Source organism: Carcharhinus amblyrhynchos, unplaced genomic scaffold, assembly GCF_965287045.1.
Source record: "Carcharhinus amblyrhynchos unplaced genomic scaffold, sCarAmb.v2.hapA scaffold_37, whole genome shotgun sequence".
Lineage (NCBI taxonomy): Eukaryota > Metazoa > Chordata > Chondrichthyes > Carcharhiniformes > Carcharhinidae > Carcharhinus > Carcharhinus amblyrhynchos.
Window position 1 is genome coordinate 2,446,703 of NW_027649778.1, and position 21,030 is coordinate 2,467,732.

Below are 21,030 nucleotides of genomic sequence, written 5' to 3' on the forward strand. Positions count from 1 at the left end.
GTGATAGCTGTTGCTGTTAGGGTAGTTGTTCTTAAGTTATTGTTGTCACAGTTGTTGATGTTATGTCTTATATTGTTGTTGTTGTGACAGTTGTTGTTGCAATTGTTGCTGGACCTGCGCCCCCGCCAGCGTGGAGAACTACAACTCCCGGCATGCCCCGGGGCGTCCCCTCATTTCCGCCGGCCCCAAGAGTCCTGTTGACGTCACATCCTGACGCTTTTTTTTCCCGCCCCCTCCCTCCTCCAGTCAGCTCCCAGGACAACCGAACGTGACCAATGAACTGGCGGCGGGGGGGGGGGGGGGGAACGGGAGCAGCCAATGAGCTGAGCGGGGCGGGCGGGCACACCAAGTTTAGTGGCGAGCGGGGAGGGGACGGCTGTTAAAAAAAAAATCCGCCCCCCCGAGCGGGGCCCGCGAACCAATCAACCCCCTCCCCCCCTCCTCATCCTCTCTCCCCAACACACAGCACCCCAGGTGAGGAGGGAAAAATCGAGAAAATTCGACGGCGGACGGGTAAATAATGGATATTTTTGACTGAATATCGGGCACGGGCTGTCGAATGGGGCTGGAGCCGGGTCGATTGGATGACATTTATTTTTTTCCCACCTTTCCTTCTCTCTTTGGAGGGACGGAGGGAATGAGGGACGGAGGGAAATAGGCCTCGCGCATCACCTGAGAGAGGGAGGGAGACTGTCCTCCATGGCGGGCTGAGGGAGGGAGAGACTGAGGTGTTGGCCATTTCTTGTCTAGAGTTTGGGAAGGGAGGGGATTAAAACCATAAACATTTCATGTCAAAGAGTATATGTGTGTGTGTGTGTGTGTGTGTGGGCTCTCCCTCTCTGGAGCTGCTGCTTCAATAATTTATCTCCCACTCCCCACACACCAAATATAAAAACCCAACCCCAATAAACCTCCTCCCCGCTGACTCCTCATGGAGGGAGAAGCCTGAGCTACTGGGGTAGGTACAGCTGCTCCCTTCTTCTGCTTTCTATTCCCCCCCACCTTCTTTCCCTTTTAAAATAGAAATGTCATGATCTTTAGTTAAATATCTTGTCTTTTTTTTAATCTTCAAATTCTCTCCTCTCTTCTGGAATGGGAGGGAAAGGAAGGCATGTTGGTCAATTGGCCACAAAATAGACAACCAGTGTAGCATTTACTGTGCAGATTTCATGATCTGGCTCAATTTGTCCAAGTCACCGGTTTCAGATCATTCTGCAAAAGAGCTCCTGCTTTTTATGTTTGTAAATCACCAGTGTGTCGTGTCGATGTGTCCACCTATAAGTCAGTTGTGTTGTGTCAAGAATGGCTTTCGTGTCTGCCGTCAGCCTAGTCTACTATTAATCTTTACCTAAAAGTTATAAATATATCAGTTATGTTGTGTGGAGAATAGTTTTTGTGCCCACCGTCAGCCTGGTATTAATCCTTATCTAAAAGTTATAAATATATCAGTTATGTTGTGTCCAGAGTGGTTTTCGAGTCCACCACAGCCTAGTGTTAATCTTTACTTAAAAGTTATAACATACCAGTTGTGTTGTGTCAAGAACAGTTTTTGTGCCCGCCATCAGCCTAACATTAATCCTTACCTAAACGTTATAAATATATTAGTTGTGTTGTGTCCAGAGTGGTTTTTGTGTCCACCGTCAGCCTAGTGTTAATCTTAAAAGTTATAAGTATATTAGTTGTGTTGTGTCAAAAATGGTTTTTGTGCCCATCAGCCTAATATTAATCTTTACCTAAAAGCTAAAGTTATAAGTATATCTGTTGTGTTGTGTCCGGAGTGGTTTTCATGTCCACTGCCAGCCTAGCTTGCTATTAATCTTTACCTAAAAGTTATAAATATCGGTTATATTGTGTCAAGGATCATTTTTGTCTCCATCACCAGTGTGCGATGAACAATATAAGTTATATATTCAAGATGAGTTGTCCAATTATGGTTAGACTACTGACTTATTTTGTTTGGGACGTTTTAGCATGTTTCAATGTCAGGGTTAATGGATGTTGAAAACTTCTGACTGCTAGATTTATATATTTTGTTTAAAAAGAAAGCACAACTGGATTAAATTTATTGAGGCAATTTATTTTTGTGTGGTAGCCTCACTGTGCAACCTGTTGCTATCACCCATTATTACCTGCTGGAGTAACGAATTAGAACTGATGGGGAGAACACTTGTCCTCCCCGTAAAAGGCTGTTTGCCAGTTATTTTTGATGCTTCAGTTTTACGGTTGTGCTAAATACTTTTAAGCATTGTAATGATGCTGGAATATTTATTGACTTTAAATGATTTTTTTTGTCTGTGCCAAGGTGAGGGTTAATAATGGGTGATGCTTTTTTTAGGGCACCAGATGCCACCAAGCAGTCCCAGATTGAAATGTACAGTGAACCCCCCTCTCTCCTGATTGACTAGCGTACCTTACTCAGAGCATCTCCTGCTTGACTGATCCGTCACTTACTATTTACCACGCCAGCTGTTCTGTGCCCAGTCTTGGTCAACTTTCTAAGTTAAAGGATTTGTGCTGAGTCACTCCTTTCTCTGGATGTGTAGACTCACTTGACGTAAATTCATTGCCCATGAGAAGGAACTTGGGTGGCATGCTGCCTCACAGCGCCAGGGACCTGGGTCCAATTCCTGGCTTGGGTCACTATCAGTGTGGAGTTTGCACATTCTCCCCATGTCTGCATGGGTTTTCTCCCACAGGCCAAAAGGCTTGCTGGTTAGATGCATTGGCCGTGCTGAATTCTCCCCCAGTGTACCTGAACAGGCACCGGAGTGTGGCAATTGGGGGATTTTCACAGTAACTTCATTGCAGTGTTAATGCAAGCCTACTTGCGGCACTAATAAATAAACTTAAAAGTCTTAAACCTATGTTTTGGGGGGAACGTTATTCTTCAACAGCAGGCGGGGCAATTTGTCTTACGTTTATTACTTGATGAGTTTATTCACTACGCTGCACACACATTCTGCTTCTAAGATGCTGTTTCTGACTTCAGCCAAGCGCCTGTTCTGCTCTTGTGTGAGCTTTCAAAGCAGTTACCCTCAGCTATTCAACTGTGAAAGGTATCTTGATTCGTAGCAGGAGCAGGATCTCTGACTGGTCTCCTTGCCCTAACTTGGGGGGTGGCAGAGTGAATTTTAACAGCCCACTGCCACTGTTCCACCTTGGTGAGAACCTCAGCCAATAATTCCAAAACGGATCCTTCTGGAAAAATGCGAGTAATGCATGGGTGTTAGTAGATATTCATTGGCTCAAAATGGAAAAAGAGAGTGGGGCTTTTTGGCAGAATAGCATGTAGCTAACTGTGATTCAACGCAATAGTGAAATCAAAAGCTTCTTACAACACTTAGTTTTGTCTGTGTAAATCCCTTTCCAACTCCTCAGCCCTCACCCCCCCAACTTTTCTTCCCATGTTCCTGAGGTACGTTATCAGTACCTCGCCCATTCTTTATCACTTCATCTGCTCCACTGGTGGGTGATGAGCCTGATTTTTTTTCTTCACTATAGTCATGTTTCGGCCTGGTTGGAGTGGTGCGGTGCGATTGCTGGGACAATGAGCGGTGTTACCCTTCCAGCGAGGTGGGTGGGGTGGGGAGAAAGCTAGCTGTGGCACCATTACTGTTGTGATCAGCCAAGAGAAGACCTTGGGGCATTCCTGCTTCTGTATGGCTTAGTTGCACAACAGGGCAATAATGTAACAACTGACCTGTTTTGTTGCTTCATGGAACATATCAGTCACACTGTCGGAAAAGTTAAAAGTTACCCAGAGTTATTTGTAGATGAGGAGATATTTAAAGGCTGATGCGTCGCTTGGAAGTATGTTAATGTCACATGACAGCAGAATATAGAAATACAACAGGTACCTTGAAGCTGGATTAGTTTTTAGTGTTAAGTTTTTGTATAGATTAAAAGCTGTGAAGGGTGAGGGCACTGATAGTCTGTACCCTATGATTCATAGCACACAGCTCATATCATGCGGTAGGTTATGTGGATCTGAATATCACTGGGTTGATTTCTGACCTGTGGTGATAGCAGAGGAGGGCTGAAAGTCACTGGGTCAAAGGAATATACAAATATGAAAGGAAAAGATTTTTCTTTAATTTATTTATGGGATGTGAGCATCCCTGGCTGGGCCCAGCATTATTTATCCATCCCTGACTGGCCTCCATTTCAGAGGATATTTTAAGAGTCAACCACATTTGTGAGCCACACAGCAGTCACATGTAGGCCAGGCTAGGTAAGGATGGCAGATTTCTTTTATTATTTTTTGATTTATTATTGTCACATGTATTAACATCCGTCTTGCGTGTTATACAGACAAAGCATACCATTCATAGAGAAGGAAACGAGAGTGTGCAGAAGGTAGTGTTATAGTCATAGCTAGGGTGTAGAGAAAGATCAACTTGATGCAAGGTAAGTCCATTCAAAAGTCTGACAGCAGCAGGGAAGAAGCTGTTCTTGAGTCGGTTGGTCCGTGACCTCAGACTTTTGTATCTTTTTCCCAATGGAAGAAGGTGAAAGAGAGTGTGTCCGGGGTGTGTGGGGTCCTTAATAATGCTGGCTGTTTTGCCGAGGCAGCAGAAAGTGTAGACAGAGTCAATGGATGGGAGGCTGGTTTGTGTGATGGATTGGGCTACATTCACAACCTTTTGTAGTTCCTTGCGGTCTTGGGCAGAGCAAGAGCCATGTCAAACTGTGATACAACCAAAAGAATTCCCTGAAGAGGCATTAGTGAACCAGATGAGTTTTTATGACAATCAACAGTGGCTTCATGGTCATCATTAGACTTTAAATTCCAGATTTTTTTTCTTATAATTCAAATTTCACCATCAGCCGTGATGGCATTTGAAACCGGGTCCTTGGATTACTAGTCCAGTGACAATGCCACGATGCCACGGCCTCCCCAAAATTGGGGTCTCTGTCCCAATAATGATCCCAATGGCCCTTGCTGCAAAGCATATACGGAAACGGTTGTGGGGCTGGTCCTGAAAGATAGTACGTCTCGTGAAAGCAAACTGTCTTGGCTGGATTTTGGCAAGATTCCAGAAGTTGTTTGTGCTTGTAAATTGTGTTATAGAAGAAACAATCGCTTGCATTTATATAACACCTTTCACAACCTCAACACACTCCACAAATACTTTGATGTATTTTTGAAGTGTGGTCACTCTTAATATAGGGAGTGTGGCAGCCAATTTGTGCACAGAAATATGCCGCAAAGAACAATATCGTCATAATGTTGGCTGCGAGGTGAATATTGGCCAGAATTCGTCTCGTCAAATAGTGCCATGGAATCTTTTACATCAAGTTGAGGACTGATCCGTCTTCTCACCTAAAGCATCTTACCCATAATGTGGTACCTCAGTGCGTCACCCTCGTACCCCATGGGAAGTGTCAGTCTGTATTACGGTCTAAAGTGTCTGGAGTGGGATTTGAATCCACCAACCTTCAGAGTCAGACCACCCACAGCGCCGCAGCTGAACGGACTGGGCAACTGGTGTGTGAATGGTCTCATTGATGGTGAGAAACTGCTTGTGGTTTGGTTTCTCTGAGTTCCTTGGGCAATAATCCAGGCTTGAGAAGCTGCAAAAGGGACTGCAATGGAGTGAGGCAAGGAAATTTCCTTTTCTAATTAGGGCTTCAGACATTTACTTGAGGTTGATTTGGATGAAGGTGATGCTCATCCCATCTACTCTTGTGCTCCCGGTACACCAGTACTGTCATCTTCCCATCGTAGTATCTGATTTGAGCCCAGAGTCCTTATCTGAGCCCATTCCAGTTGTTAATCAGCCACAGAATAGAGAACTACCCAACAGCCTGTTTAAGATGTGTCTTTTGTAAATGTGCAGCCTTGCCCCTGTGTTCTGCAGTGTCCTGAAGTAATGTTTTGGGAGCAGACAGAATGTCGGCACTAATCCCTAGGTTAGCCCACTCAGTGCTTCTTCCTCACACTCCACTTTTTAGACAGAAGCCTTATGTAGTTGAAGGAAGTAACTGACCAGCTTTTCTCAGGATATTTTATTATCTTTAAAACAAAAATGCTGGAAAAGCAACAGGTCAGTCAGCAGCTAGAGTGGACAGATCAATTATTGTTTTAGATGTGTTGTTTACTTTGTTTTGAAGAGGATTTTGCACCCTATACATTAACCTCTCTATCTTCTCCATTGGTGCTGAGTGACCTTCTATTTGTTTCAGATTTTCATGTCTGCAGTATTTTGGGCTTCCACACTTTATTTGCTGGCTTCCAGGAAGTGTGTAAGAACATCCCGATGAGAACTCCTTCCCCCTCACAGGAGCAAAACAGAGATGAGCTCTGTTTTAGCTTGATCCTTTTTGGTTTAAGAACGAATTACTTCGAGAAAATTGAAGGGTTTCATTTTCATGAGCACCAGTAGCTTTCTGATAAGTTGTCCAAGTGACCATTCTTTGTCAGTATTGATGGTGCACATTAGGCTATTTGACCATTGGAATATTCCTCACTCCAGCATTGTCTCTCAAGGATTCGACGTTGGCCATCCCCAGTTTCTCAAACTTGTGCAATCCTTGATGGCAAAATCATGGCACTAATTTCCATGTGTACGTTGATACTCCAGCTCTGCCTTTTCTCCACTTATCTTGACCACCGCCTGTTGCCAAATTAGCTGACTCTTGGGCAAGTAGAAATTTTCCCCAGACAGATATTGAGAAGACTGAAGCTATTGTCTTCAGTCCCTGTCGCAAACTCTGTTCCGTAACTATTGACTCCATTCCTCACCCTGACAACTGCCTGAGACTGATCTGGACTGTTTGTAATCTTAGTGTTACAGCTGACCCTGAGATGAGCTTCCTCCCGTGCACCTAATCCGTTACTAGAATGCTTATTTCTAGCTCTGAAACGTTGCTTAACTTTGGCCATAGCTTATTTGTGGAGCTGGCTCAATTATCTTTATGGTCTCCTACTCCTATTTCTTGACTGCTACTGAAATTCCCATTTGTGTATTTATTATCTTCACACTTAACTATTCCAGTGCATTTCTGGCTGCTACCCTCTACCAACTTGAGGTCATTCTAAACGCTGTTGCATATGTCCTAACTTGCACCAAGTCCCATATCTTCTCATACTCGCTGATTTGCATTAGCTCCTGATCGATCCATGCCTCAATCATCAAATTCCTGTCTGGTCTTTTCCTCCCTCTCCCTGTAATTGCATTCAGCCCTGCAACTAGCCTAGATCTCCGTACTCCATCAATATGGCAACCCAGTTATAATTGCAGCACCATTGGTAATCATGCCTTTAGCTGTTGAGACCCTAAACTCTACAATTCCTTCCCTATATTTCTTTGCCTCTTCCTTTAAGATACTTCAAACTTTGATTGCGCTCTTAGTCTTCTGCCTTTCTATCCCTGTATGTGGCTCAGTGTCATTTATAATGCCTCCCTGCAGTGTTTTGTGAAATTTTAAAATGTTAAAGATGCTATATAAAGCGAGTAATTATAAGTATCCAGTGATGATTTATATATTCTGTAAGTCCCGATTTGATCTTTTTTATGGATAATGGAATGGGGGATTTGTCTTTCAGTAAAAAGAATTTAACGATCAATGCTCCCCTCCTGAAGATGGGTCCAGCTTACATTGCCCTCACCCAAGCGCCAGTTTGAAGAACGAATCTTATCATCGCCTGATGTCCGCCTGAGCATTTTCCAGCAGGAGATACTAATCAGAAATAGGAACAGTTAGGAATTTTCTCTCTCCCTAGCTTATGGTCTCTGTAGTCAGTTATAGTTCTTCTTCCTAGTTTTCCCACTGACCAAAGTTTAACATACAGGTGATCTGCCATTTAGCATCATACTCCATTATCTCCTTACCCATTGAGTTATCAAGATAGCAGCATGTAGAGATCTTTTAGGAATATTTTGCGTTAAATACTTGTGAAATTACTTGTCATTGAGGCTGAGACCAAGGTTGCTGGTATTTTCTGTTTTATGTTATCTCTGTAGAAATGCTTGTGCGTTTATTGCCATGAGTCCAACTTCTCAACACCTATCGCAGTTCATTAGCTGAGAGGGCAAATAGACAGCATTGTTCCAGGTCCCTGTCATTGTCAATTTTGCCTTTTAGTACAGTTCAGCTTCACGTTGTAGTTCTGTGCATCATTAGAAGGTCCCTAGGTAGCATTCATAGAATCTCTACAGTACGGAAGGAGGCCATTGAGCCTGCACTGACTACAATCCCACCCAGATCCCATCCCCGTAACCCCATTTACCTGCTGCTCCCCCTGACTCTAAGGGATAATTTAGCATGCCCAGTCAACGTAATCTGCACATCTTTGGACTGGGGGAGGAAACGAGAGCACCCGGAGGGAGTGTGCAAACTCCACACAGACAGTGACCCAAGGCTGGAATTGAACCCTGGTCGCTGGCACTGAGGTGACAGTACTAACCACTGTGCCACCTTAATCACTGCTGCCATGCTGCCCTTGGTGCCTTGCCAGTCTGAAACAAGGACAATGGATTTTGTGTGTGTATATACACTAGTTGAAGTCTCTGCATGGTTTCCTTGCTGAATTCCAATTTCAGTTTAGAAAGAAGACCATACAGCCAATTTTGCAAAACATCCTGACGTTCATGAATGTTGCAAGCCTTGGAGTTTCTTTAAATTCTATTTGTAAATTTTTTTTCTGCATGGAGGTCGGTCACCAGTGGAGTGCCCCAGGGATCTGTTCTAGGACCCTTGCTGTTTGTCATTTTCATAAATGACCTAGATGAGGAAGTGGAGGGATGGGTTAGTAAGTTCGCCGATGACACGAAGGTCGGTGATGTTGTGGATGGTCTGGAAGGATGTCAGAAGTTGCAGCAGGACATAAATAGGATGCAAGACTGGGCGGAGAAGTGGCAAATGGACTTCAACGCGGATAAATGTGTAGTGGTCCATTTTGGCAGGACCACTGGGATGAACGAGTACACTATCAAGGGCAGGAGTCTTAGCAGTATTGAAGAGCAGAAGGATCTTGGGGTCCGGGTCCACAGGACTCTTAAATCGGCCTCGCAGGTGGAGGATGTGGTCAAGAAGGCGTATGGTGTACTGGCCTTCATTAATCGAGGGATTGAGTTTAGGAGTCGGGAGGTAATGCTGCAACTTTATAAGACCCTTGTCAGGCCCCACTTGGAGTACTGTGCGCAGTTCTGGTCGCCTCACTATAGGAAGGACGTGGAAGCTATTGAAAGGGTGCAGAGGAGATTTACAAGGATGTTGCCTGGATTGGGAGGCATGCCTTATGAAGATAGGTTGAGGGAGCTGGGACTCTTCTCCCTGGAGAGGCATAGGTTGAGAGGCAACCTGATAGAGGTTTATAAAATGTTGAGAGAAGTAGATAAGGGTGGATTCTCAGAGGCTATTTCCCCGGGTTGAAATGGTTGCTACGAGAGGACACAGATTTAAGGTGCAGGGAAGCAAGTACAGAAGTGATGATAGGGGTAAGTTTTTCAGTCAGAGGGTGGTGAGTGAATGGAATCGGCTGCCGTCAGTGGTGGCGGAGGCGAACTCGCTGGGGTCTTCTAAAAGACTTCTGGATGAGTATATGGGATTTAATGGGATTGGGGGTTATAGATAGGTCTATGAATTGGTAGGCATTGATGTGATCGGTGCAACTTGTGGGCCGAAGGGCCTGTTTGTGCTGTAGTGTTCTGTGTTCTATGTTAAATTGACCAGGGGGAAGCATACTCAAGTGATTTTGGACATTCCCTTTCTATGTATGACTGAAATCTGAAGGTTGCATTGAAGCTTTTCCATACTGTCTCAATCTAATTTCATCCCTCCTTCAGTATGTTCCTGTTGCACTGGTGCAAGATATTTTTCCAATATCTTCTCTAAGTTGCTCTGCTTCATGTATTACCCTGCATAGTGAGTTCCAGTAGGTTGTTTTGACGGTAGGAGCCCAATCCTATCTTGCCAGAAGGGTCATAGTCAGGAGTGGAAAACTTGACTTCCCATCTTTATCCTGTCTCCTGCCATCGTGCTCCCTTGGACGACAGAACCAATCATAGCACAGTGCTCAGATTGTGACCTGTAGCTCGGCCAAGACCAAGGATCCAACTTTGAATCTTTTGCTCAGTGTAGCTCTTGGCTTGCTAGCTTAACCAGCTGAACTATTGTGGATTTTTTAGTTTTAATCTGCTTTAAGATACACGTGGAAGCCCTAATTGCAGTGAGATATGGGTGTTTTCTCCGCACAGTCAGGCCTCCGATCGGTGAAAGTTGTTTCTTTCAAGGCAGCACTGTGGTCAAGTGATTTGCAATGTGATTTTATACAGATTTCTCTCTCTGTATCCAGTGTGCGCCAGCACTGAGTACTCTTTGAATGTTAATGAATGCCAGATGTAAGTGGCTGAAGGAATGATGTCATATGCTGATGGAAGTTAACTTTTGGCTTATTAACTGCTCCAGATGGGGCTGGAGACGGGGTGGGAGTGAGGTAGGGTGGGTGAAAAAATATTGTTTCATGGAAGAATTCTGTCTATTAATTGGCAGTTGTGTGCATGCATTCAGGGACAATTCACTGAGTTCATTGCTCAAAGGGAGCTCAGATTCTTGAGCAAGAAGTCTGTCTTCAATGCATGCTTCTAAAGCTTGTTAACTCAGTTATTCAGAGTTATTGATATGCCAGTCTCAGTATCTACACAGCTGATTAACTTGTTTCTAGGGAGGAATTTTTGTAGGTGCATTTTGTTATATCTGGTAACCTTTGAATGCAAGATTTTTTTGGGCACTGTTTTACAGGTTTTCCAAGTCCTGTGGTGTTTCCTTCAACACAAACCTAACCACCATCTCCCCACAACAGACATTTTTCCTATTCTCATTGAATCCTTTTCTTAGTTTTTCTGGTGTCCTGGGTGCAGTGAGAATTTTGTTATAGAAGGAAATCGTTGGTATAAGTTTTAAACCATATCAGAATCATAGAATCCTTATAATGCAGAAGGAAACCATTTGGCCTATCAAGTCTGCACCAGATGACAAATGGCAGATAGAGTTTAATTTAGATAAATGGGAGGTGATACATTTTGGTAGATTGAACCAGGGCAGGACTTAATCAGTTAATGATAGGGTGTTGGGGAGAGTTACAGAACAAAGAGATCTAGGGGTACATGTTCATAGCTCCTTGAAAGTGGAGTGACAGGTGGACAGAGTGATGAAGAAGGCATTCAGCATGCTTGGTTTAATTGGTCAGAACATTGAATACAGGAATTAGGATGTCTTGTTGAAGTTGTACAAGACATTGGTAAGGCCATGTTTGGAATACTGTGTATAGTTCTGCTCACCCTAGTATAGAAAGGATATTAATTAACTAGAAAGAGTGCAGAAAAGATTTAGGATGCTACCGGGATTTGATGGTTTGAGTTAAAAGGAGAGGTTGGATAGACTGGGACTTTTTTCCCTGGAGTGTAGTAGGCTGAGGGGTGATCTTATAGAAGCCTATAAACTAATGAGGGGCATAGACAAGGCAGGTAGTCAATATCTTTTCCCAAAGGTAAGGGAGTCTAAAATTATAGGGCAAAGGTTTACAGTGAGAAGGGAGAGATACAAAAGTGTCCAGAGAAGCAGTTTCTTCACGCAGAGGGTGGTGAATGAGTGTCTGGAACAAGCTGCCAGAAGCAGTAGTAGAGGAGGGTACAATTTTGTCTTTTAAAAAACATTTAGACAGTTACATGGGTAAGATGGATATAGAGAGATATGTGCTAAATGTGGGCAATTAGGACTAGCTTAGAGACTTTTTAAAAAAAAAGCAACGTGGACAAGTTGGGCTGAAGGGCCTGTTTCCATGCTGTAAACCTCTGACTCTTACCCAGGCTTATCTCCACATAGTTACCCCACTAATTCCCTTAATCTACACATCTTCAGACCAAGGGATAATTTAGCTTGGCCAGTCTACCTAACCTACACACCTTTGACTGTGGAATGAAACCCATGCAGACATGGAGAAAATGTGGAAATTCCACACAGTCACCCACCCAGGCTGGAATTGAACCCGGATACCCGGTGCTGAGGCAGCAGTGCTAACCACTGTACCTCCAGATTTCTCCCATTTGAATATTATTGATTTTTTAATGTTGTACATAATTACAATTTACAAGAATTGGACAATATACTTTTTGTTAGTGAAATTTTTTTACAAATGTGTGAAAAGTCACATTGACATTTCTATAAGTATCAGTGGTATAGTGAAATAGGACTGCACCTGTGGACATCCAGGTGATGAACTATGAATTTGTGCCCACAATTCTCCACATACCTGCTGTTTTGATGCAGGGCTATACCAAGTGCAGTGCTAGGATTTATAAAAACAAAATACGGTGGGTTCTGAAAATCTGAAATAAACAAAAAGTGCTGGAAATATTCAGCACATCAGTGAGTGGGCAACAAGGTGGCAGATGGAGTGTAATGTAGGGAAGTGTGAGGTTATTCACTTTGATCCTTTGAATAGAAAAGCAGAATATCTTTTGAAAGGTGTAAAACTTGTAAGTGTTGATGTCCAAAGAGACTTGGAGAGAAAAGAGCTGATGTTTTGAGTCCAGGTGACCCTTTCATAGAATCCCTACAGTGCAGAAGGAGGACATTCAGCCCACTGAACCTGCACCAACAACAATCCACCAGGCCCTATCCCCATAACCCCATATAATTACCCTGCAAATCCCTCTGACACTGGGTGAAATTTGGCATGGCCAATCCACCTAACCTACACCCCTTTGGACTGTGGGAGGAAACTGGAGGAAACCCACACAGATACAGGGAGAACGTGCAAACTCCACACAGACAGTGACCCAAGCTGGGAATTGAACCTAGGTCCCTGGCACTGAGGAAGCAGTACTAACCACTGTGCCACCTTTGACAAAGGGTCACCTGGACTCAAAACGTCAGCTCTTTTCTCTCCTTACAGATGCTGCCAGACCTACTGAGATTTTCCAGTATTTTCTCTTTTGGTTTCAAAGTGACTTGGGTGCGCTTGTATGAGGAATGCCGAAAGTTGGCATGTAGATGCAACAAACAATTAGGAAGGCTAATGACATGTTAGCCTTTATTGCAAGAAAATTAGATTACAAGAATAAAGGAGTCTTGCTGCAGTCGTACAGGGTTTTAGAACATAGAACATAGAACATTACAGCGCAGAACAGGCCCTTCGGCCCACGATGTTGCGCCGACCAGTTACAAAAACAATGACCCACTAGCCTATACCAATCCCTTTTCGTCCATAAACCTATCCAGAGATCTCTTAAACGCCCCCAAACTAGACGCATTTACAACTGCAGCAGGCAGGGCATTCCAATCCCTCACCACCCGCTGGGTAAAGAACCTACCCCTGACATCCGTCCTGTAGCTACCCCCCCTTAATTTAAAGCCATGTCCCCTCGTGCTAGCTTTCTCCATCCGAGGAAAAAGGCTATCACTATCCACCCTATCTAAACCTCTAATCATCTTATATGTTTCAATAAGATCCCCTCTTAGCCGCCTTCTTTCCAACGAAAACAACCCTAAATCCCTCAGTCTCTCCTCATAGGACCTCCCTACCATACCAGGCAACATCCTAGTAAACCTCCTCTGCACCCTCTCCAACGCCTCCACATCCTTCTTGTAATGCGGGGACCAGAACTGCACACAGTACTCCAAGTGCGGCCACACTAGAGTAGTGTACAGTTGCAACATTACACTGCGACTCCTAAATTCAATCCCCCTACCAATAAACGCCAAGACACCGTACGCCTTCTTAACAACCTTATCTACTTGATTCCCAACTTTCAGGGATCTATGTACACACACACCTAGATCCCTCTGTTCATCCACACTATTCAAAGTCCTCCCGTTAGCCCTATACTCGACACAGTGAGACAGTTTTGGTGAGACCACATCTGGAATAGTTTGCGCAGTTTTGGTCTCCACATTGAGGGAAGACTATACTTGGATGAAAGAGTTGTCCTATGATATGCTAACTAAATGGGACTGGTATTCTTTGATTTTTAGAAGAATGAGGGATGATTTCACTGAAACCTATAAAATTCTGATGGGGTTTGACAGGTAGATGCCAAGAGATTGTTTTCAGTAGTCAGGGAGTATAAAACACATGGTCTTAGGATAAGGGACTGACTGACCATTTAAGACTGAAATGAGGAGAAATTATTTAACTTAAAAGGGATGTGAATTTTTGGAATTCCTCTGCCTCCAGAGGGTTGTGGATGGTTGAAGACATTTTAAGGCTGGGATAGACAGACTTTTGGTGTCTCAGGGAATGAAGGAATGTGGGGAGCAGGCGGCAAAATGAAGTTGAAGCCCAAGGTTAGCCATGATCATATTGAATGGCAGAGCAGCCTCGATGGGCCGAATGACCTACCCCTGCTCCTCCTCCTCGTGTTCTCGTGTCAGGCTGCATCTGTGGAAAGAGACATTTCAGAGCGATGACCTTTCACCTCGACTGAGAAAAGTTAGAAATGTAGTAAGTCTTAAATAAGGAAGGGGGGGAAGGTGGGCAGGAAAAGAACAAAAGGGAAAGATTGTGATGGATTTTTAAACTGGAAAAATTAAATGAGAAAAGGGGTAGGTGGTGCAAGGCTTAAAGCGCGTGGTAAAGCACAGTAAGTAAAGAAACAGAAGTTGTGTCTAGAGCTATGATAAACATCTATTTACAAAAATTAGACAATGCACGTTTTTGTTAAAGATCTTCACTACTGTGTGAAAAGGCAAAAGCTGCAGAGGGGAAAAAAGGGGGCACAAGTTTCAGTGAAATTGTCAAATTCAGTGTTTTTGATTTCTTATTGTCACATGTATTAACATAGTGAAAAGTATTGTTTCTTGCATGCTATACAGACAAAACATATCGTTCACAGAGGAGGAAAGGAGAGAGTGCAGAATGTAGTGTTACAGCCATAGCTAGGGTGCACAGAAAAGTCAACTTAATGCAAGGTTAAATCCATTCAAAAGTCTGACAGCAGCAGGGAAGAAGCTGTTCTTGAGTCGGTTGGTACATGACCTCAGACTTTTGTATCCTTCCCAAAGAAAGAAGGCGGAAGAGAGAATGTCCGGGGTGCTTGGCGTCCTTAATTATGCTGGCTGCTTTTCCCAAGACAGTGGTAAGTGTAGGCGGAATCAATGGATGTGAGGCTGGTTTGTGTGATGGTTTGGGCTACGTTCACAACCTTTTGTAGTTTCTTGCAGTCTTGGGCAGAGCAGGAGTCCATACCAATCTGTGATACAACCAGAAAGGATGCTTTCTTTGGTGCATCTGCAAAAGAGTCATAGTCCAGAAGTCTCTTAAATTGTTTAATAAAAAGCAAGGTGTTTTCCTGATTTGCATTGAACATCATTGGGATGCTATAGGGTGGCATGATGGCACTGTGGTCAGGGCATGGTGGCACATGGTTAGTACTGCTGCCTCAGTGCCAGGGATCCTGGTTTGATTCCTGGCGGAGTCTGCACCTTCTCCCTGTGTCTGTGTGGGTTTCACCCGGGTGCTCGATTTCCTCCCACAGTCTGAAAGACATGCTACTTGAGTGCATTGGCCATGCTAAAATCTCCCTCAGTGTACCCGAAGTCATCGGAGTGTGGCGACTAGGAGATTTTCATAGTAACTTCATTGCAGTGTTGATGTAAGTCTACTTCTGACGCTAATAAACAAACTTAATCTTAAAAAGTTAAATTTAGGAGGCTGAGAATAGAGGTTCAGCTTGAGTGAAAGGTAGCGAATTAAACTGACCCAGCACTGGAACCTTGTGTGGGTTGACTGAAATTCTGCAAATCTGTCACTTTTATCGTCACATGGTCAGCCTTTGACTTCTTCTTGACTTTGTTTATCTCTTCACAGATGCTCCCTGATCTACTGAGGATGTCCTGCATTTAATGTTTAATAAACTGGGCATATGTAGGAAATGGGTGGGCAAGGGAAAGCATGAGAGACAATCAACAGCAATGTTAGAGGGACAGATCCAAGTGTTCTCACTTCATTGGTTTCAAATTTTAGTTGCAACGCTTGGAGAAAGAGAGTAATTCTCAATTTATTGCTCTGTGGCTTACTCAGACCAGTTTCGGCAGAGACCTGAGAACGCAATGCCCAGCCACAGTCTGTGGCCAAGGAGAAGGGATAAAAAGAGAATTGTAGAAAATTGGCACACAAGTCTGCTCAGGAATGTGTATTTGTATTTCCATATTTTAATACTTTTTTTTGTTTTAAACAGTGACGACATGAAACCCTAACCGCAAGAAGGAAGGAAAATAAGCAAGGGCTGAACATTCAATGATCGATTGTCAGAAGTTGCTTGAAGTTGTTTCTCCATTCAGTTGTTGGTGTTGACAGTGATTTCTCCTGGACTGTTGTATCTGGAGACAGTGGGGGGGAGGGGGGGTGTTGGTGGAGGAGGGAAAGGAAATAATTGTATCACCCAAAAATGTTTGGACAGAAAAGACACCGGCTCTTACAAAGTCGATAATCTTACTACGCAAGCTGGAAACATGTGACACTCTTCTATAGTGTTGGAGCCTCGAGGGAAAGAGAGAGACAGATAATCGTGCAGGCTTGCGATCATGATGTTTCGGGATCAAGTTGGCGTGTTAGCTGGGTGGTTCAAAGGATGGAATGAGTGTGAGCAGACAGTAGCCCTGTTATCCCTGTTGAAGAGGGTCAGTCGGACCCAAGCTCGTTTCCTTCAGATCTGCTTAGAGCATTCGCTGGCCGACTGCACTGACATCCACATATTAGAGGGAGAAGCCAATGATGCTGGTGAGTCTGTCCACCCAGCCTGGGCCTTAATTCTACAAAGTTTATAACAATTAAAAATGTTGTTTTAATGAGAGTTGGGTGCTTTGCGCCCTTGCATTTTGCAGCTGGGATTATTGGATGACAGTCATGATGTGGAGGTGCTGGCATTGGGACTGGGGTAGGATTCAGTGAGAAGTTTCACAATGCCCAGGTTAAAGTCCAACAGGCTTGTTTGGTATCACGAGCTTTTGGAGCACTGCTCACCTGATGAAGGAGCTGCACTCCGAAAGCTCATGATACCAACTAAACCTGTTGGACTTTAACCTGGGCGACAGTTGGCCTTGGAAGCTGCTCTGCCCCAAGGATGTGAGGACTGATTGCCAAGTTCCGACGGATCGTTGACTGGAGAGCTATCTAGCCTAACTCATTCTGTTAATCAAACCTGGGACGTTCTTGTCCTGATGACTGGCTTAGTGCATTTACACAGTAAAAAGTCTGACAGCACCAGGTTTTAGTCCAACCTATTTATTTGATAATAGGTTGATAATAGGTAATAAATAGGTTGGACTAAAACCTGGTGTTGTCAGACTTTTTACTGTGTTTACGCCAGTCCAACGCCGGCATACCCACATCATTAGTGCATTTACCCAGCTGAGCTTTTGGAGCTAAAATTTAGTGTTGGTACACCTTGACTTTACAGTATCTGTAGTGGAAAATGATCTTGTGGTGCAGAGGGTTTGTCTCCTTGCCTCTGATCCAGAATTTCCAGGTTCCAAGACCCTTGGTCTTGATGGCCAATGAAGGTATGTTCATGATGTGGCTCCTCAGGTTGGATGTCAGCTTGTAAATCCATCCAAAGTGGGAGAGATTGCTGATCAGCCCATAGGCTGGCAAGAAAACTGGAACCTCTGCCATCATTCAATTGGCTGGGCAGCTGGTGTGGATCAGGTTGGTGCTTGTGTATTTATGACCTGTCTGTTTGCCCTCCCTGTGATGCAGGTGGAACAATGAGGATCAGACCTGCCTTTGGGCAGACAACTGAAGAAGTCAAATATGCTGTTTAGTATTTGCAAAATGGAGATTTCAGACAACAGATTCTGCATTGAGTAGTGGATTCATTGTGTGTTGTTAACGTTGGATGCCTAATACACAGCAGTAATAACTTTATGGAGCACATTAAATAGAGAGTTGACACACATTTGTGACTGAGCAGCAGTAGTGAATAATGTCTATCATCATGTCAGACTGCAGCTGCAATGAGAGATGGATAGACCAGACCAGCAATCTCCTCTGGATCATCCATTTTATTCTTATTTTGATAACTCAAAACAACGGAAGTCCAGAACAGCCTGATTAAATGTTCCCTGGAAGCAAAGAAAGGAAAACAGAATTTCCCTTAAAAATCAATGTGATGCTGCACCCTCCCACCCCCCAACAAATGCATCCTCCCCTTCCAACAGTTTGAAGCGATTTATCCCTTGTCTTTTTCTCTAACTCATACTTCCAGGGATTTTAAAATTAAGAAGCTCCTTACCTATGTAAACCTCTTCCTCCACTAAATCTAGGAAGTTTAGAAGTGCAATTTAGCAATCTCTCACATTTTGTGTTTTTTCAATGCCAAGGCATACAAAGCTATAGGCCAACTGCACATTGGCCACAACGTCTCTGGTAGACCAGGTTAAGGGGTTGAAAACAGCGCCCATTTTAACAGTCAAGTAAAAACTGGCTACATTATACAACCAGTGCAGAAGAAGGCCGTTTTGTCCATCGAGTCTGCAGTCACTCACCATCTTACTCAGGCTCACCTCTCTGTCCTATCTCTATAGAATCTGCTGTGCAGAAGGAGGCCATTTGGCCCATCAAGCCTGCACTGGCAATAGTCCCATCCCCTCAACCCCACATATTTACACTGATGCTAAAATGCAATTTATCATGGCCAATCAACCTAACCCATGTATTTTTGGACTGTGGGAGGAAACCGGAGCAGCTGGAGGAATCCCACACAGATATGGGGAAGACATGCAAACTCCACAGTGACCTAAAGCCGGAATCAAGCCTGGGTCTCTGGCGCTGAGGCAGCAGTGCTAATCACTGTGCCAACATGCCACCGTCTATAGTACAATATGATACGTTCACAAATAAAATCAGCAAAGCATGATAGAAACCCCATGTGAATATGTAAATGAAGGATGCATTGTTATTTAAACATTTGAATATGCTTATATTATAAATCTACACTTTTTTTATGAAGTAATGCATCTAAACTCCACTGACAATTTCAGGAAAGCGCCCATCTCCCTGTGATAACTAGTTTTAGCTTGTGCAATGCAACTTCCAAAAGTTACCCAATAATATCTGATTTACTAGAGCCCTCAGTGAAATATCAGTTATTAATATTGTGATTACAATGCAAAATGGACAACAGGTCTGACTGAAACATGGCTTATTTGGACTGGCAACTTGCTTTTGGGAAAAACAAAACACAGTTTTTAAACTGAAGATGCAAAATGTCACTGTGGAGTTTGCATGTTCTCCCTGTGTCTGCGTGGGTTTCCTCCAGTAGCTTCAGTTTCCTCCCACAGTCCAAAAGTATATGGGTTAGGTTGATTTGGCCATGATAAATTGCCCCTCAGTGCCAGTGTAACTATGTGGGGTTGAGGGAATGGGACCTGGATGGGACTTGCCAGTGCAGGCTTGATGGGCCAAATGGCTGCCTTCTGCACTGTAGATGCTGTGGAGATAGGACAGAGGGGTGGGCCTGGGTAAGATGGTGAGTCACTGCAAACTTGATGGACCAAACGGCCGTCTTCTGCACTTGTTCTATAGTGTAGCCAGTTTTGACCTGATTGTTAAAATGGACACTGTTTTCAGCTCCTTAACCTTGTCTACCAGTGACATTGTAGCCATAGCTTTGTATGCCTTGGCATTGAAAACACACATCAAAATGTGAGACGTTGCCGTTTTGCACTTTTAAACTTCCTAGAGTTAAAGGAGGAAGAGGTTTAGGCAATGTTATTGTAAGAATAGATTATTCTATAAAATAGCTGAAAGACCAGATTGAAGTGTAGACAGAATAATCTGCTATTCTGACCACTCCCAGCTATGGTTTGCAAGACCCAGTTTCACTCTAATTTTAAGGGTAAATTCTGTTTTCCGTCAGAGAATATTTCATCAGGCAGCACCGGACTTCCATTGTTCTCAGCCATCGAAATGATGATGGATTAGATGATCCAGTGAAGTGATTGTCTGGTCTAGTCTATCCACCTCTCAAGGCAGCCACCGTTTGACGAGGGGGCAGCACGGTGGCACAGTGGTTAGCACGGCTGTCTCACAGCTGCAGGGACCCGGGTTCAATTCCCAGTTTGAGTCTCTGTCTATGTGGAGTCTGTATGTTCTCCCCATGTTTGCATAGGTTTCCTCTGGGTGCTCTGGTTGCCTCCCACAGTCCAAAAGAAGTGCTGGTTAGGTGCATGGGCCATGCTAAATTCTCTCTCAGTATACCCGAACAAGCGCAAGAGTGTGGCGACTAGGGGATTTTCACAGTACCTTCGTTGCAGTGTGAATGTAAGTCTTGTGACACTAGCAAATAAACTGTAAAGATGTTAGATGCGCAATACTCAGACTGATGCTTAGTGAAAAATATGTGGTGTATGTGCAGCAACTTATTGGAATTCTAAAAGGGCAGTTTGAAGGATAATTAGCCATAGTACTATTGATAAATAAGAAAGCAGCCTGGGTAGAATTTGATTAGCTGATAGAGTAGATTACTGCCTTGAGGGCATTTTGTGTGAACTAGTACCAGAGTATGAGGAAGGAGTGTTTTAATCCGCATTTTTCTCTAACCTACCTGATGTTCTGGATTGGAACAATATCCCAGAAATCAGGCTATCTCACGTTCCATCCTACCAGCCTCCCTATTCAACAGATCATCTTCCGTCATTTCCGACAACTCCAACTTGACCCCACCACCAAACACTTGTTCCCCTTCCGACATTCCCCCTTTTTTTTGCTTTTAAGAACACCTCTATTCCATTCTCAAACATGACCTTGAGTTTCTGGGTGACTTGTCATTTTAATTCTCCACCTTACTCTAGCTGGTGGCTTTCTTTGGCTTCTTGCAGTGTTCCAATGAAATTCAATACAAGTTCGAGTAACAGTACTTGACCTTTCAATTGGGCATGCTACAGACTTCTGGACTCAACATGGAATTCCAACAATTTCGAACAGTAATCTCGACCCTGTATAGTTTCCTTTTTGTTTTGTACATTTTGGAGTTCCTCTTGTTTTTCCTGTCTTGGTTTTGTTTACAGGTGGCAGCTATTCAC

The 21,030-nt window shown here is 43.7% G+C and overlaps 1 protein-coding gene across 3 annotated transcripts in view; it reads left to right on the forward strand.

Annotated features, from left to right (window-relative positions):
- The first annotated feature begins 386 nt into the window (after positions 1–386).
- The window catches only part of samd4b (sterile alpha motif domain containing 4B), a 93,495-nt gene continuing 72,851 nt past the window's right edge, over positions 387–21,030 (forward strand). For 2 of the 3 annotated variants that reach the window (XM_080218290.1, XM_080218292.1), the window contains exons 1-2: positions 387–513; positions 16,185–16,726. In XM_080218290.1, coding sequence (XP_080074416.1) covers positions 16,531–16,726 — 196 coding nt within the window. In that variant the 5' untranslated portion in view covers positions 387–513; positions 16,185–16,530. The remainder of the gene's footprint in view (positions 514–16,184; positions 16,727–21,030) is intronic. The other variant, XM_080218291.1, reaches the window with a different exon arrangement.